General features: G+C 50.4%; 1 protein-coding gene across 1 annotated transcript; it reads left to right on the top strand.

Annotated features, from left to right (window-relative positions):
* The first annotated feature begins 2,518 nt into the window (after positions 1–2,518).
* LOC119976653 (protein rapunzel-like) lies at positions 2,519–16,595 on the top strand. The gene is made up of 2 exons (XM_038817316.1): positions 2,519–2,655; positions 15,074–16,595. Exon 2 carries the CDS (start codon positions 15,122–15,124, stop codon positions 16,304–16,306), a length of 1,185 nt encoding a protein of 394 aa, XP_038673244.1. The 5' UTR covers positions 2,519–2,655; positions 15,074–15,121; the 3' UTR covers positions 16,307–16,595.
* The last annotated feature ends 558 nt before the right edge of the window (positions 16,596–17,153 follow it).

Here is a 17,153-nt window from a genome sequence, read left to right as displayed (position 1 = left end):
AAGCACCCCCCCACACCCCAAACAGCGTCCATCCTGTGTCCACGCATGACGGCTCTGGAGCTGCGGATGGATCACTTTGGAGCATCCGCGATGCTGAGGATGTCATGGATAGCACGTTTAGCGCGTTGGTCAACCGCAGATAACGAGTACTGAGGGAGATAGGAAATGACAGATCAGACAGAGCAAGAGTAGGAAGGCAGTGCAGGGGTCCCTGCGGTCTCCCTGCAAAACAGAATACCGTTTTGGATACTGTTGCGGGAGATGGCTCACCAGGGAAGGCAGAACAGCAGGTTCAGGGCACCATGGCTGGCTCTGCTGCACAGGAGGACAGGAAGAAGAATGGCAGGGCTATAGTGATAGGAGACTGAATGGTAAGGGGAATAGACAGGGTTTCTGCGGACGCATACGAGACTCCAGGATGGTATGTTGACTCCCTAGTGCAAGGGTCAAGGATATCTCGGAGCTGCTGCAGGACATTCTGGAGGGGGGGGGGGGGGAGGGTGAACGCCAGCTGTTGTGGTGCATATAGGCACCAACAATATAGGTAGAAAATGTGATGAGGTCCTACAAGCTGAATTTAGGTAGTTAGGAGTTAAACTAAAAATGGGATCTCAAAGGTAGTAATCTCAGAATTGCTACCAGCGCCACGAGCAAGTGAGAGTAGGAATGTCAGGTGGAGATAGGATGAATACGTGGCTCGAGAGAGAGGAGGGATTCAAATTGGCGGGACATGGAACGGTTCTGGGGGAGGTGGGACAAGTACAAACCAGACGATCTGCATCTGGGCAGGACTGGAACCAATGTCCGAGGGGGAGTGTTGCTAGCACTGTTGGAGAGGGTATAAACTAATGCGGCAGGGGGATGGGAACCAATGCAGGAAGTCAGAGGGAAGTAAAATGGGGACAGAAACAAAAGGCAGTAAGGGCGAAAGTGAAAGGCAGAGAAACTAAGATCAAAAAGGGCCACAGTACAGAGTGCAGAGACTGTGGAGAACTCAGTGAATGGGTCCAGTAAGGCGAAGAGAAATAAAACACAGGGAGAATGTACAAATCATGACCGGACAGGGTCTGAGAAAGCTGGGCAGAGAGCAAGGGAAGTCTAGATTAAACTGCATTTATTTAATTGCAAGAGGCCTAACGGGCAAGGCAGATGAACTCAGGGCACGGACAGGTACATGGGACTGGGATATTATAGCTGTTACTGAAACATGGCTAAAGGAGGGGCAGGACTGGCAGCTCAATGTTCCGGGGTACAGATGCTATCGGAAAGATAGAACAGGAGAAAGGAGAGGGGGAGTGGTTTTTGATTAGGGACAGTATCACGGCTGTACAGAGTGAGGATATATCCGAGGGTTCTCCCACTGAGTCTCCATGGGTAGAACTGAAAAATAAGAAGGGTGAGATAACTTTGATGGGATTGTACGATATGTCCCCAAATAGTCAGCGGGAAATTGAGGAGCAAATATGTAAGGATATTACAGATAGCTGCAAGAAAAGTAGATGGTAATAGTTGGGGACTTTAACTTTCCCAACATTAACTGGGACAGCCATAGCATTAGGGGCCTGGATGGAGAGAAATTTGTTGAATGTATTCAGGAGGAATTCCTTATTCAGTACGTGGATGGCCCAACCAGAGAGGAGGCAAAACGTGACCTCCTCTTGGGGAATAAGGAAGGGCAGGTGACAGAAGTGTTAGTGAGGGATCACTTTGGGACCAGGACATAATTCCATTAGTTTTCAGATAGCTATGGAGAATGATCGTTATGGCCCAAAAGTAAAAATTCTAAATTGGGCAAGGCCAGTTTTAATAATATTTGACAGGAACGTTCAAAAGTTGATTGGGGGAGCCTGTTGGTGGGCAAAGGGACGGCTGGTAAGTGGGAGGCTTTCAAAAGTGTGTCACCAGGGTTCAGGGTAAGCACATTCCTTTTAGAGTGAAGGGAAAGGCTGGTAGAAGTAGGGAACCCTGGATGACTCAGGATATTGAGGCCCTGGTCAAAACGAAAGAGGCATTTGACATGCATAGGAAGCTGAGTTTAATAATCAGCATCATCTTTATTAGTGCCCCAAGTCGGCTTACATTAACACTGCAGTGAAGTTACTGTGAAAAGCTCCTTGTCGCCACATTCCGGCGCCTGTTCAGGTACACAGAGGGAGAATTCAGAATGTCCAAATTTTCGGGGTCAAGATTTCAAGGTGAGAGGGGAAAGTTTAAGGGAGGTGTGCGTGGAAAGTTTTTATGCAGAAGGTGGTGGGTGCCTGGAACACTTTGCCAGCAGAGGTGGTAGAGGCGGGCACGATAGCATCATTTAAGATCATCTGGACAGATATATGAACAGGGGGGAACAGAGAGAAGTAGATCCTTGGAAAATAGGCAACAGGCTGGGAGGGCCGAAGGGCTGTTCCTGTGCTGTAATTTCTTTGTTCTTTGTTCTATCTAATAGCACGTCTTTCGGGACTTGTGGGAGGAAACCGGAGCACCCGGAGGAAACCCGCACAGACGCAGGGAGAACGTGCAGACTCCACACAGACAGTGACCCAAGCTGGGAATCGAACCTGGGACCCTGGTGCCATGAAGCCACAGTGCTAACCACTGTGCTATCTTGCTGCCCATCAAGTGGACCTCTTGAAGAGTAGAGAGGTTGTCAGAGTAGAGGTAAGAGAGAAAGGAAGAAAAAAGTGGGAATGAGATTGCTTTGGCTGACAAGGCAAAGGAGAAACAAAAGAGCATCTACAAATACATTGAATCGGGGAAAGACCTACTCGTTAATGTTTGGGAGTTGGGGGAGTTATAGAACAAAGAGATCTCGGAGTACACGTTCATAGGTCCTTGAAAGGGGGGACAGGTGGACAGGGTTGTGAATAAGGCACTCGGCATGGTTGGTTTAATGGTCAGAATATTGACATAGGAGTTGGACTCTTGTTGAAGTTGTACAAGATATAGTATGGCCACACTTGGAACACTGTGTAGTTCTGGTCACGTGATATTAAACAAGAAAGAGTGCAGAAAAGATTTACGAGGATGCTACCAGGACTTGGTGGTCTGAGTTATAAGCAGGCTGGATAGACTGGGACGTTTTTCCCTGGAGGGTAGGAGGCTTAGGGGTGATTTATAAAATAGAGGGGATAGATTAGGTAGATAGTCAACATCTTTTCTCAAAGGAGGAAGTCTAAAACTAGAGGTAGGTTTTAAAGGTGAGGGGGAGAGATACCAAAGGGTCCGAGGGGCAAGTTTTCACAGAGGGTGGTGAGTGTCTGGAACGAGCTGCCAGAGGCAGTGGTAGAGGTGGTACAATTTTGCCTTTCAAAACGCATTTAGACTTATATGGGGAAACTGGGGAAGGGATAGGCCAAATGCGGGCCATTAGGACGAGCTTAGTAATAGAAACTGGCTGCATAGAGAGGTTGGGCTGAAGGGCCTGTTTTCTTGCTGTAAACTTCGATGACACTATGACTCTCATTAATTCCTGAATTGAGGGTGTCGCTGGTTAGACCAACATTTACTGCCCATACCGAGTTGCCTCAGAAGGTGGTGGTGGTGCTGAGCTGCCTTGAACCCTGACTCCCAGTAAACTTATAAAGCATGTTCTGAGGATTTACAATTTAACAGAACACCCCACTCCAAGGTACAGCACGGGGTTAGATACAGAGTAAAGCTCCCTCTACACTGTCCCCATCAAACACTCCCAGGACAGGTACAGCACGGGGTTAGATACAGAGTAAAGTCCCTCTACACTGTCCCCATCAAACACTCCCGGACAGGTACAGCACGGGGTTAGATACAGAGTAAAGCTCCCTCTACACTGTCTCCATAAACACTCCGAGAACAGGTACAGCATAGGGTTAGATACAGAGTTAAAGCTCTCTCTACACTGGTCCCCATCAAACACCCAGGACAGGTACAGCACGGGTTAGAATACAGAGTAAAGGTCCCTCTACACTGTCCCCAGCAAACAGTCCTCGACAGGTACAGCACGGGTTAGATACAGAGTAAAGCTCCCTCTACACTGTCTCCATAAAACACTCCCAGGGACAGGTACAGCACGGGATTAGATACAGAGTAAAGCTCCCTCTCCACTGTCCCCAACCAAACACTCCCAGGACAGGTACAGCACGGGGTTAGATACAGAGTAAAGCTCCCTCTACACTGTCCCCATCAAACACTCCCAGGACAGGTACAGCACGGGGTTAGATACAGAGTAAAGCTCCCTCTACACTGTCCCCATCAAACACTCCCAGGACAGGTACAGCACGGGGTTAGATACAGAGCAAAGCTCCCTCTACACTGCCCACGTCAAACACTCCTAGGACAGGTACAGCACGGGGTTAGATACAGAGTAAAGCTCCCTCTACACTGTCTCCATAAAACACTCCCAGGACAGATACAGCACGGGATTAGATACAGAGTAAAGCTCCCTCTACACTGTCCCCATAAAATACTCCCAGAACAGGTACAGCACGGCGTTAGAAACAGAGTAAAGCTCCCTCTACACTGTCCTCATCAAACACTCCCAGGACAGGTACAGCACGGGGTGAGATACAGAGAAAAGCTCCCTCTACACTGTCTCCATCAAACACTCCCAGGACAGGTACAGCACAGGGTTAGATACAGAGTAAAGAACCCTCTACTACACTGGCCTCATCAAACACTCCCAGGAATTATACAGCACAGGATTAGATACAGAGTAAAGCTCCCTCCACACTGTCCCCATAAAACACCCCCAGGACAGATACAGCACGGGGTTAGATACAGAGTAAAGCTCCCTCTACACTGTCCCCATCAACCACTCCCAGGACAGTTGCAGCACGGGATTAGATACAGAGTAAAGCTCCCTCTACACTGTCCCCATAAAACACTACCAGGACAGGTACAGCATGGGGTTAGATACAGAGTAAAGGTCCCTCTACACTGTCCCCAGCAAACACTCCTAGGACAGGTACAGCACGGGGTTAGATACAGAGTAAAGCTCCCTCTACACTGTCCCCATCAAACACTCCCAGGACAGGCACAGCACGGGGTTAGATACAGAGGTAAAGCTCCCTCTACACTGTCTCCATCAACACTCCCAGGGCAGGAAACAGCATGAGGTCAGATACAGAGTAATGCTCCCCTACACCGTCCCCATCAAAAACTCCCAGGACAGGGACAGCACGGGGTTAGATACAGAGTAAAGCTCCCTCTTCACTGTCCTCATCAAACACTCCCAGGACAGATACAGCACGGGATTAGATACAGAGTAAAGCTCCCTCCACACTGTCCCCATAAAACACCCCCAGGACAGGTACAGGGCAGGGTGAGATACAGTGTAAAGCTCCCTCTACACTGTCCCCATCAACCACTCCCAGGACAGGTGCAGCACGGGGTTAGATACAGAGTAAAGCCCCCCCTGCACTGTCCCCATCAAACACTCCCAGGACAGGTACAGCACGGGGTTAGATACAGAGTAAAGCTCCCTCTACACTGTCCCCATCAAACACTCCCAGGACAGGTACAGCACGGAGTTAGATACAGATTAAAGTTCCCTCCACACTGTCCCCATCAAACACTCCCAGGACAGGTACAGCACGGGGTTAGATACAGAGTAAAGCTCCCTCTACACTGTCCCCATCAAACACTCCCAGGACAGGTACAGCACAGCGTTAGATACAGAGTAAAGCTCCTGTCATAATATCCACTCATGTATATAATGAGATGCAGACTGGCATTATTCACACATACGATAACCAATGAACACACACGACACACACGAAGGTACAGCACGGGGTTAGATACTGAGTAAAGGTCCGTCGATACTGTCCACATCAAACAATCCCGGGACAGGTAAAGCACCGGGTTAGATACAGAGTGAAGCTCCCTCTACACTGTCCCCATGAAACAATCCCGGGACAGGTACAGCACGGTGTTAGATACAGAATAAAGCTCCCTCTACACTGTCCTCATCAAACACTCCCAGGACAGGTACAGCACGGGGTTGGATACAGAATAAAGCTCCCTCTACACTGTCCCCATCAAACACTCCCAGGACAGGTACAGTGTGACGCTAACATTTGCACACAAGACTTGAGACAAGTACAATCGAGGCTTTATTGCTGTGTGATGCTATTCCTCCGGCTGCAACTGTAGAATAGGATCTTCAGTGACTCACACGCATATTTATACACAAGCTCCCTGTGTGCGGAGCTAGCCGGCAGCGGCTTACCGGAGGAACCTGTATTACAGGTACGGCCATACATCCCCCTACTGCAAGTACACATATCTACAGTGGTTATATCACCACATTCACCCCTTTTTTAAAAAATGAGTCCAGCGAGGGTGACGTGTAACTATAATACAAAGGATGATCTATTTGCAAAAGGGTCCAAACAAAGAAAACCCAGAGTCCATTCGGTTAGCAGGTTACAGGTTGAGCCGAGTTGAACGTTCCGCTGTGATCGGCGTAGCTGTGGTGGCGACGTCGGCACAGGTGGTGATGGCAACGATGGTGCAGGTGCTGGCGGTGTTGGTGCTGGCTGCTGGTGGGATGATTCTGAGAGCGAGCCGAAATCTTCCGTGTCCTCCAGTGTGGGCAGGGGGACGAGGGATGAACCTGGTGGGAACGAATACAGGGGCACCGGGGAAAAGGAGGGTGGCGCGGCGGGATAAAGGGACATGGGCATGGGATCGGCACCTGAGGGAGCCAGGTCCCAGAGCGAGACTGTGTCCTGGCGGCCGTCGGGGAACTCCACGTAGGCATATTGAGGGTTGGCGTGGAGCAGGCGTACTTTGTCCACCAGGGGTTCCGCCTTGTTGTGCCGGACATCCCTACGGAGAAGGACTGGGCCCGGAGTCGTCAGTCACGTCGGGAGCGATACCCCGGATGTAGAATTCCTAAGGAAAACAAAAACACGTTCATGGGGTGTACTGCTAGTTGCGGTGCACAGTAGTGATCGAATGGAATGGAGCGCGTCAGGGAGGACCTGCTGCCAGCGAGCGGCTGGGAGGTTTCTGGACCATAGGGCCAGCTGGACGGCCCTCCATACCGTCCCGTTCTCCCTCTCTACCTGCCCGTTTCCCCGGGGGTTGTAGCTGGTCGTCCTGCTGGAGGCGATACCCCTGCTGAGCAGGAACAGACGCAGCTCATCACTCATGAACGAGGATCCCCTGTCACTGTGGATATAGTCGGGGAAACCGAACAGAGCGAAAATGGAATCCAGGGCCTTGATGATGGTGGCAGACGTCATATCTGGGCATGGGATGGCGAAGGGGAGCCTAGAGAATTCATCGACCACACTAAGAATGTCGGTGTTGCAGTCGGTGGAGGGGAGGGGCCCTTTGAAATCCACGCTGCGGTGCGCGCGATCTGGCCGGTAGAAGTGCGGCTTGCACTCGGCACAGACCTGGCAGTCTCTGGTGACTGTCCATACTTCCTCGACGGAGTAGGGCAGATTGCGGGCTTTGATCAGATGGTACAAGCGAGTGACCCCCGGATGGCAAAGGCTCTCGTGCAAGGCACGGAGCTGGTTCACTTGTGCGCTGGCACATGTACCTCGGGAGAGGGCATCTGGGGGCTCGTTGAGCTTGCCGGGGCGATACAAGATCTCGTAGTTAAAGGTGGAGAGCTCGATTCTCCACCGCAAGATTTTGTCATTCTTGATCGTGCCCCGCTGTGTGTTGTTGAACATGAAGCTACCGACCGTTGGTCAGTGAGGAGAGTGAACCTCCTGCCCGCCAGGTAATGCCTCCAGTGCCGCACCGCTTCAACGATAGCTTGGGCCTCCTTTTCAACAGAGGAATGTTGAATTTCGGAGGCGTGAAGGGTGCATGAAAAGAATGCCACGGGTCTGCCGGCCTGATTCAGCGTGGCGGCAAGGGCGACATCTGAAGCGTCGCTTTCTGCTTGAAAAGGCAGTGTCTCATCTACTGCGTGCACCCTGGCCTTGGCTATGTCAGATCGAATGCAGGCGAAGGCCTGTTGTGCCTCGGCATGAGGGGAAAATGTGTGGACTGGATGAGTGGGCGGGCCTTGTCCGTGTATTGTGGGACCCACTGGGCGTAATAAGAAAAGAACCCCAGGCAGCGTTTGAGGGCCTTAGGGCAGTGGGGGAGGAGGAGCTCCATGAGGGGGCACATGCGGTCGGGGCCGCGCCCCAGTAGTCTGTTTTGGACTACGTAGCCGAGGTTGGCTAAGCGGTCTGTGCGGAACACGCATTTCTCCTTGTTGTACGTGAGATTAAGGAGAGATGCGGTGTGGAGGAATTTAGAAAGGTTGGCGTCATGGTCCTGCTGGTCATGGCCACAGATGGTGATATTGTCGAGGTACGGGAAGGTGGCCTGCAGTACGTACCGGTCAACCATTCGGTCCATTTATCGTTGAAATACCGAGACTCCATTTGTGACGCCGAAGGGAACCCTCAGAAATTGGTGCAGGCGACCGTCCGCCTCGAAGGCAGTGTAGGGACGGTCCGATTTACGGATGGGGAGCTGGTGGTAGGCGGATTTCAGGTCAATAGTAGAGAAGACCCGGTACTGTGCAATCTGATTGACCATATCAGATATGCGAGGGAGGGGGTAAGCGTCGAGCTGCGTGTACCGATTGATGGTCTGGCTGTAGTCCACGACCATCCTGTGCTTCTCCCCGGTCTTAACCGCTACCACCTGGGCTCTCCAAGGGCTGTTGCTGGCCTCGATGATACCTTCCCAAAGCAGCCGCTGGACTTCGGACCTGATGAAGGCCTTGTCTTGGGTGCTGTACCGTCTGCTCCTGGTGGCGACGGGCTTGCAATCTGCGGTCAGATTGGCAAAGAGTGAGGGAGGCTCGACCTTGAGGGTCACGAGGCCGCAAACGGTGAGGGGAGGTAGGGGTCCGCTGAATTTGAGCGTGAGGCTCTGGAGATTGCATTGGAAGTCCAGGCCTAGTAAGAGTGACGCGCAGAGGTTGGGGAGAATGTACAGATGGAAATGGTCGAATTCCACGCCCTGTACAGTGAGTTTAACCAGGCAGAAACCCCGGATCGGGACAGAGTGAGAACCGGAGGCGAGAGAGATCTACCGTATCCGGGTGGATGAAGCTCTCAGTGGTCCCAGAGTCGATGAGGCAGGAGCTCACGTGGCCATTGTCCAGCACTGTTGTGGAAGAGGGTGCCAGGTTGCGCGGACGCGACTGGTCGAGCGTAACGGAGGCGAGTAGCGGGCGATCGGCAGTCATGTCTGATGAGTCCGACGAGTAGCGGCAGCGACCTGTGTCCTGGGGGAGGACAAAATGGCGGCATCTGGAGGACCTGTGTGGGAGAAGATGGCGGCGGAAAAGATGGCGGCGCCCATGGAGCGCACATGGTGGTGGGGGATGAAGATGGTGGCGCCCATGGAGCGCACATGGCGGGGGCGGCGAAAGATGGTGGCACCCACTAATCGCACGTGGGGTCGGGGGAAGCGGACGGCAGGGTCAACTGTGCGATTGGCTGAGGTGCGGGGGGGAATGGGGGCGCGATAGCGGCAACCATCCGGGACTGACACACCGCTGCAAAGTGGCCTTTCTTGCCACAAGCTTTGCAGGTCGCGGTGCGGGCCGGGCAGCGCTGGCGGGGGTGCTTTGCTGACCGCAGAAGTAACAGCTGGGACCCCCAGGGAGCGCAGTGTGGCGAGCAGCGCAGGCATAGTGCGCGGGGGCGGCTGCTGGGGGGGCCGTTTGCGGGGTCCACGAGGGGTAGGACGGGTGGGCCTGGAGGGCCGTTTGCGGGGTCCACGAGGGGTAGGACGGGTGGGCCGAGTGGCTAGCGGAGTATGATGGCGCACTGCGGGAGGCGGCCATCATTGAAAGCGCCAGAGTCTTTGTGGCCGCGAGGTCGAGGGCGGCCCCTTCCAGCAGTCGTTGCCGGATGGGGTCCGATGCAATGCCTGTAACAAAGGCATCCCGCATGAGTAAGTCAGAGTGTTCCGTGGCTGTGAGGGCCCGGCAATCGCAGTCTCGTACCAGAGGTATAAGGGCCCTCCAGAAGTACTCAATCGACTCACCTGGCTGCTGGACGCGAGTAGAGAGTAGATATCTCGCAAACAGGGTGTTCGTCGACTGTGCATAGTTCTCCTTGAGCAGTTCCATAGCTCTGGCACAGTCAGGCGCATCTCGAATTAGCAGAAAGACACTGGAGCTAAGTCTTGAGTACAGGAGCTGTCTTTTTTGAGCCTCTGTTGGGGGAGGGTTTGCTGAAGAGATGTAGGCCTCGAAGACTGCAAGCCAGTGAACAAAGTCTTTCCTGGCATCAGGCGACTGCGGATCAAGCTGCAGACGGTCAGGCTTGATTCTGATGTCCATGGTGTAAGGAAAATCACACAGCAATAAATTGTGGCGCTAACAATTGCACACAAAGACTTGTGACAAGTACAATCGAGGCTTTATTGCTGTATGTTGCTATTCCTCTGGCTGCAACTGTAGAATAGGATCTCAGTGACTCACACGCATATTTATACACAAGCACCCTGTGGGCGGAGCTAGCCGGCAGGGCTTACCGGAGGAACCTATATTACAGGTACAGTCATACATCCCCCTATTGCAAGCACACGTATCTACAGTGGCTATATCATCACATACAGCACGGGGTTAGATACAGAGTAAAGGTCCCTTCACACTGTCCCCGTCAAACACTCACAGGACAGGTACAGCATGGGGTTAGATACAGAGTAAAGCTCCCTCCACACTGCACTGGCAATCTTTCAATCTGGGATAGAGACATTTTTGGTCTCACATAAGAACATAAGAATATAAGAACTAGGAGCAGGAGTAGGCCATCTGGCCCCTCGAGCCTGCTCCGCCATTCAATTAGATCATGGCTGATCTTTTGCGGACTCAGCTCCACTTTCCGGCCCGAACACCATAACCCTTAATCCCTTTAGTCTTCAAAAAACGATCTATCTTAACCTTAAAAACATGTAATGAAGGAGCCTCAACTGCTTCACATGGCAAGGAATTCCATAGATTCACAACCCTTTGGGTGAAGAAGTTCCTCCTAAACTCAGTCCTAAATCTACTTCCCCTTATTTTGAGGCTATGTCCCCTAGTTCTGCTGTCACCCGCCAGTGGAAACAACCTGCCCGCATCTATCCTATCTATTCCCTTCATAATTTTAAATGTTTCTATAAGATCCCCCCTCATCCTTCTAAATTCCAACGAGTACAGTCCCAGTCTACTCAACCTCTCCTCATAATCCAACCCCTTCAGCTCTGGGATTAACCTAGTGAATCTCCTCTGCACACCCTCCAGCGCCAGTACGTCCTTTCTCAAGTAAGGAGACCAAAACTGAACACAATACTCCAGGCACTAACACCTTATACAATTGCAACATAACCTCCCTAGTCTTAAACTCCATCCCTCTAGCAATGAAGGACAAAATTCCATTTGCCTTCTTAATCACCTGTTGCACTTGTAAACCAACCTTCTGTGACTCATGCACTAGCACACCCAAGTCTCTCTGAACAGCGGCATGCTTTAATATTTTATCGTTTAAATAATAATCCCGTTTGCTGTTATTCCTACCAAAATGGATAACCTCACATTTGTCAACATTGTATTCCATCTGCCAGACCCTATCCCATTCACTTAACCTATCCAAATCCCTCTGCAGACTTCCAGTATCCTCTGCACTTTTCGCTTTACCACTCATCTTAGTGTCATCTGCAAACTTGGACACATTGCCCTTGGTCCCCAACTCCAAATCATCTATGTAAATTGTGAACAATTGTGGGCCCAACACGGATCCCTGAGGGACACCACTAGCCACTGATTGCCAACCAGAGAAACACCCATTTATCCCAACTCTTTGCTTTCTATTAATTAACCAATCCTCTATCCATGCTACTACTTTACCCTTAATGCCATGCATCTTTATCTTATGCAGCAACCTTTTGTGTGGCACCTTGTCAAAGACTTTCTGGAAATCCAGATATATCACATCCATCGGCTCCCCGTTATATACTGCACTGGTAATGTCCTCAAAAAATTCCACTAAATTAGTTCGGCATGACCTGCCCTTTACGAACCCATGCTGCGTCTGCCCAATGGGACAATTTCTATCCAGATGCCTTGCAATTTCTTCCTTGATGATAGATTCCAGCAACTTCCCTACTACCGAAGTTAAGCTCACTGGCCTATAATTTCCTGCTTTCTGCCTACCTCCTTTTTTAAACAGTGGCGTCACGTTTGCTAATTTCCAATCCACCGGGACCACCCCAGAGTCTAGTGAATTTCGGTAAATTATCACTAGTGCATCTGCAATTTCCCTAGCCATCTCTTTTAGCACTCTGGGATGCATTCCATCAGGGCCAGGAGACTTGTCTACCTTTAGCCCCATTAGCTTGCCCATCACTCCCTCCTTAGTGATAACAATCCTCTCAAGGTCCTCACCTGTCATAGCCTCATTTCTATCAGTCGCTGGCATGTTATTTGTGTCTTCCACTGTGAAGACCGACCCAAAAAACCTGTTCAGTTCCTCAGCCATTTCCTCATTTCCCATTATTAAAACTCCCTTCTCATCCTCTAAAGGACCAATATTTACCTTAGCCACTCTTTTTTGTCTTATATATTTGTAAAAACTTTTACTGTCTGTTTTTACATTCTGAGCAAGTTTACTCTCATACCTCCACCTCCATGTGCGCAAGGCTCAGCCTGACGCAACTAAAAGTGGTACATAGAGCCCACTTAACGAGAAACCGTATGAGTAGGTTCCTCCCGGAGGTGGAGGACAGATGTGAGCGGTGCCAAAGAGGCCCGGCCAACCACGCCCACATGTTCTGGTCTTGCCCCAGACTTGTGGAGTACTGGACAGCCTTCTTCGAGGCTATGTCCAAAGTGGTGGGGGTGAGGGTGGAGCCATGCCCGATAGTGGCGGTCTTCGGGGTTTCAGACCAGCCAGATCTATTCCTGGGGAGGAGGGCGGACGCCCTTGCCTTTGCCTCCCTGATCGCCCGCCGTAGAATCCTGTTTGGCTGGCGGTCAGTAGCACCACCCAGAGCTGCAGACTGGCTGTCCGACCTCTCGGAATCTCTCCAAATGGAGAAAATCAAATTCACCATCCGAGGGTCAGACGACGGCTTCCACAGAACGTGGGAGCCATTCATGCAATTGTTCCGGGACCTGTTTGAGGCCAACGAACAAGAGGAAGAATAGTCGGGTGGTCAAGAATCAGGGGAAAATGGACGGGAATCGGGGGAAGGTAGCCGGGGGGGGGGGGGGGGGGGTTACGGGCTCGTTATGGGGGTTTGATGGCAAGCTAAGGCCAAAACCAAATTATAAATAAATGCCTATAAACATGTGCCTCGGCCATATTGGGGAATGTAAAATATGTATGCTGGCTAAAGGGGGCGGCCACAATTGTTGTTATGAAGATGCTTACCTGTAAATATTCATGTTAAATTTTTGTGTTTTCTTTTTTCTCTCTAATAATTTGTAATTTGTCATATATAAAATATGAAAACTCAATAAAAAACATTTATAAAAAAAAAAGTTTACTCTCATACTCTATCTTACTCTTCTTTATAGCTTTTTTAGTAGCTTTCTGTTGCCCCCTAAAAATTTCCCAGTCCTCTAATCTCCCATCAATCTTTGCCGCTTTATATGCTTTTTCCTTCAATTTGATACTCTCCCTTATTTCCTTAGATATCCACGGTCGATTTTCCCTCTTTCTTCCGTCCTTCCTTTTTGTTGGTATAAACCTTTGCTCAGCACTGTGAAAAATCGCTTGGAAGGTTCTCCACTGTTCCGCAACTGTTCCACCATAAAGTCTTAGCTCCCAGTCTACCTTAGCTAGTTCTTCTCTCATCCCCTTGTAATCTCCTTTGTTTAAACACAAAACACTAGTATTTGATTTTACTTTCTCACCCTCCATCTGTATTTTTAAATTCCACCATATTGTGATCGCTCCTTCCGAGAGGATCCCTAACTATGAGATCATGAATCAATCCTGTCTCATTACACAGGACAAGATCTAGGACCGCTTGTTCCCTCGTAGGTTCCATTACATACTGTTCTAGGAAACTATCGCGGATACATTCTATAAACTCCTCCTCAAGGTTGCCTTGGTCGACCTGGTTAAACCAATCGACATGTAGATTAAAATCCCCCATGATAACTGGTGTACCATTTTTACATGCATCAGTTATTTCTTTGTTTATTGCCTGCCCCACCATATCGTTACTATTTGGTGGCCGATAGACTACTCCTATCAGTGACTTTTTCGCCTTTCTATTCCTGATTTCCACCCAAATGGATTCAACCTTATCCTCCATAGCACCGATGTCATCCCTTAGTATTGCCCGGATGTCATCCTTAAATAACAGAGCAACACCACCTCCCTTACCATCCACTCTGTCCTTCCGAATAGTTTGATACCCTCGGATATTTAACTCCCAGTCGTGACCATCCTTTAACCATGTTTCAGTAGTGGCCACTAAATCATAGTCATTTACGATGATTTGTGCCATCAACTCATTTACTTTATTCCGAATACTACGAGCATTCAGGTAAAGTACACTTATGTTGGTTTTTTTACCTCTGTTTTGAATCTTAACATCTCCAGTTTTATTCCTTTTGTTATTACTGGGCCTATTCACTGAGCTCCCCTCAGTCACTGTACCTTGTACTGTCGCCCTTTTAGATTTTGACTATGTCTTCTCTGCCTTGCACTTTTCCCCTTACTTCCTTTTGCTTCTGTCCCTGTTTTACTACCTTCCAACTTCCTGCATCAGTTCCCATCCCCCTGCCACATTAGTTTAAACATGGTCAGGTTATCTGGGGAGTGGGTGTGAAAGTGGATCTGAAACCCAAGATCAGCTATGATGAGTGATGACCCATATGGTCTAACCCTGCTCCTGTTGCTTGAGTGGTTGTTAAACAGTTTGCAGTTAAGACGTCTCTTTGCTTCTTAGAACCTGCTCTGTGTTAGCTCATTGCCGAAGCAGCAGGGAATTGGGGTCCAGACTGAGAGAGGGATGTGGACTGAGCACAGAATAGTGCCCCCTCCCCCCCCACCCTGCCCTCCTCCCCCCCCCCCCCCCCCAAACAGAGAATTACAGAATCATATATAAACTATTCTAACTTTCTTTTCAGGGACAATTGGAGGAAGTGACCATCTGAACAGGAGACTCTGATCTCAGAATGTCTGAAAGTGCAACAAAATCATTGGAACTGGCAAAAGCCTCCACTGAGGTGGTGCAAGCAGTTGTTAAAGTCAAAAATGCCATGTCAGTAATTGAGAGTTTCAGTAAGCTAGCCTCTGCAGCCGGAGCAGTGGGGGCTATTTTTGGGGTAGCTGCAGCAATTGTTAAACTTTGCATGGGAAATGTGGATAGTGCGGAGCTGAAATACATGAAGGAGCAGTTCCAGATAGTCAGGAACCAGCTCGATGTCATTTCAGATCAGATTCGCGAAGTGCTTCGTGCAATTAGCCGAAGTACAGCTCAGAATCAGTATTTCCCCATTGAAGAGAATCTGAAAAACCAATTCAGGAAGTACATGGAACTCTTGAATGCAGCACCAGAGTTCCGGGAGAGTGAGAAACGAGATTTTCTCTCACACTTCACTGTGACTAAAGGCGACCAGAACCTTCACACTCTCTATGATGCTGTGATGGGATATCCTGGCATCTTTGGCAAACCCATCCTGGAAACCGCCATGCAATATCATCAGAAAAATCGACGCCTCATGGAAAGGCTCTGCTCCCGACTGAAAGAGCTTTTCTGTATTGGCCTGATTGCCACAATGGGTCAGGCTGCCCTCACTGGAATTGACGTTGAGGCGTTAAAGAAAGAATGGAATGGAAAATTGGGTGAACTTGAGAGTAAAATGAAATCCATAATAGATCAGTGCATAAATGAGTTTGCAAAGCAGGCAGAAAAAGATGTTGAAAGTATGATAAGGGGTAAAGGAGGGAGAAATAATGAGGATTGTTCAGTGTATATAAGCGATGGTTTGATGAAGAAATATTACTGGGTTTGCTGGTCTGTGCGGGTCTATGATCCTGTCTCTGGGTTCGACAATCACTGTGTCATTGGTTCTCAGCGTTTTGACATTTTCAGACTCAATGGTGTGAATGCTGTTGTCTCCTATGCCATTGATCCAAAAGCTCTTAATGAGGCACAAATCAAGCAGTTAATGGAGGGGAAAGATGGCTGGAAGGATGCAAGAGAAGTTGCTGAATCGGTGGCCAATAACCTTCCCTCGGGCTATGTTGTACACGCAGTGAGACGATACAACGGGCTGTGGAATTCCAATAACTTTCCCCAAAATTGTCATTTCTGGGAAAATTATACAGGAGTGACCCTGTGTGTCACTTCCACATAATTCTCCCCATGAGCTTCTCAGTTGCTCCGCCCCTGAATCGATGCTGCTGTTTCCAGGGGATGTGTGTCTTTGATATTTGGACAAAGTGCGCTATTGCTCATCGCTATCTATTCTACTTGTAACAAATTAATCCTGAAAATTATTGTGATACTGAAAATGATCCTAACCTTTACTGAGAGCGAAGCAACTAATTCCATCCAATCAGAAATCCGGTCAGTCTTGTCCATTCAAAGTCACTGTCAGGGTGTGTGAGGGTCAGTGGGTGGGTCCACATTGAGGGGTTGTGTGGCCAGTTTGGAGTAGCGGAGTGGCGCCAACCACTCCGGCGTCGGGCCTCCCCCAAGGTGCGGAATTCTCCACACCTTTGGGGGTTAGGCCCGCGCCGGAGTGGTTGGCACCACGGCGACTGGCGCAAAACCGGCGCCAACGGCCTTTGCTGCCGCTGACGTAACCACCGGCGCATGTGTGGTAGGGGGGGTTCTCTTCCGCATCCGCCATGGTGGAGGCCGTGGCAGTGGCGGAAGAAAAAGAGTGACCTCACGGCACTGGCCTGCCCGCCGATCGGTGGGCCCCGATCGCGGGCCTGGCCACCGTGGGGCCACCCCCGGGGTCCGATCGGCCCGCGCCCCACCGCCCCCCCCCCCCCAGGAACCCGGGGGCCCGCTCGCACCGCCAATCCCGCCGTCACCAGAGGTGGTTGAAACCACGGCGGCGGGAGAGGCCTCTCAGCGGCGGGACTTCGGCCCATCGCGGGCCGGAGAATCGCCGCAGGGGGCTCGCCGATCGGCGTGGAGGGCATGGCGATCGGCGCGATTCCCGCCCCCGCCAATTCCCGGGTGGTGGAGAA

The sequence above is a fragment of the Scyliorhinus canicula genome, chromosome 1 (assembly GCF_902713615.1).
Source record: "Scyliorhinus canicula chromosome 1, sScyCan1.1, whole genome shotgun sequence".
Classification (NCBI taxonomy): domain Eukaryota; kingdom Metazoa; phylum Chordata; class Chondrichthyes; order Carcharhiniformes; family Scyliorhinidae; genus Scyliorhinus; species Scyliorhinus canicula.
The sequence above is the reverse complement of the archived record's forward strand: the minus strand, read 5'-3'. Positions and strand labels throughout refer to the sequence as shown.

Coding starts and splice junctions, on each gene's coding strand:
- LOC119976653 (XM_038817316.1), top strand. CDS start 15,122: ATGTCTGAAAGTGCAACAAAATCATTGGAACTGGCAAAAGCCTCCACT.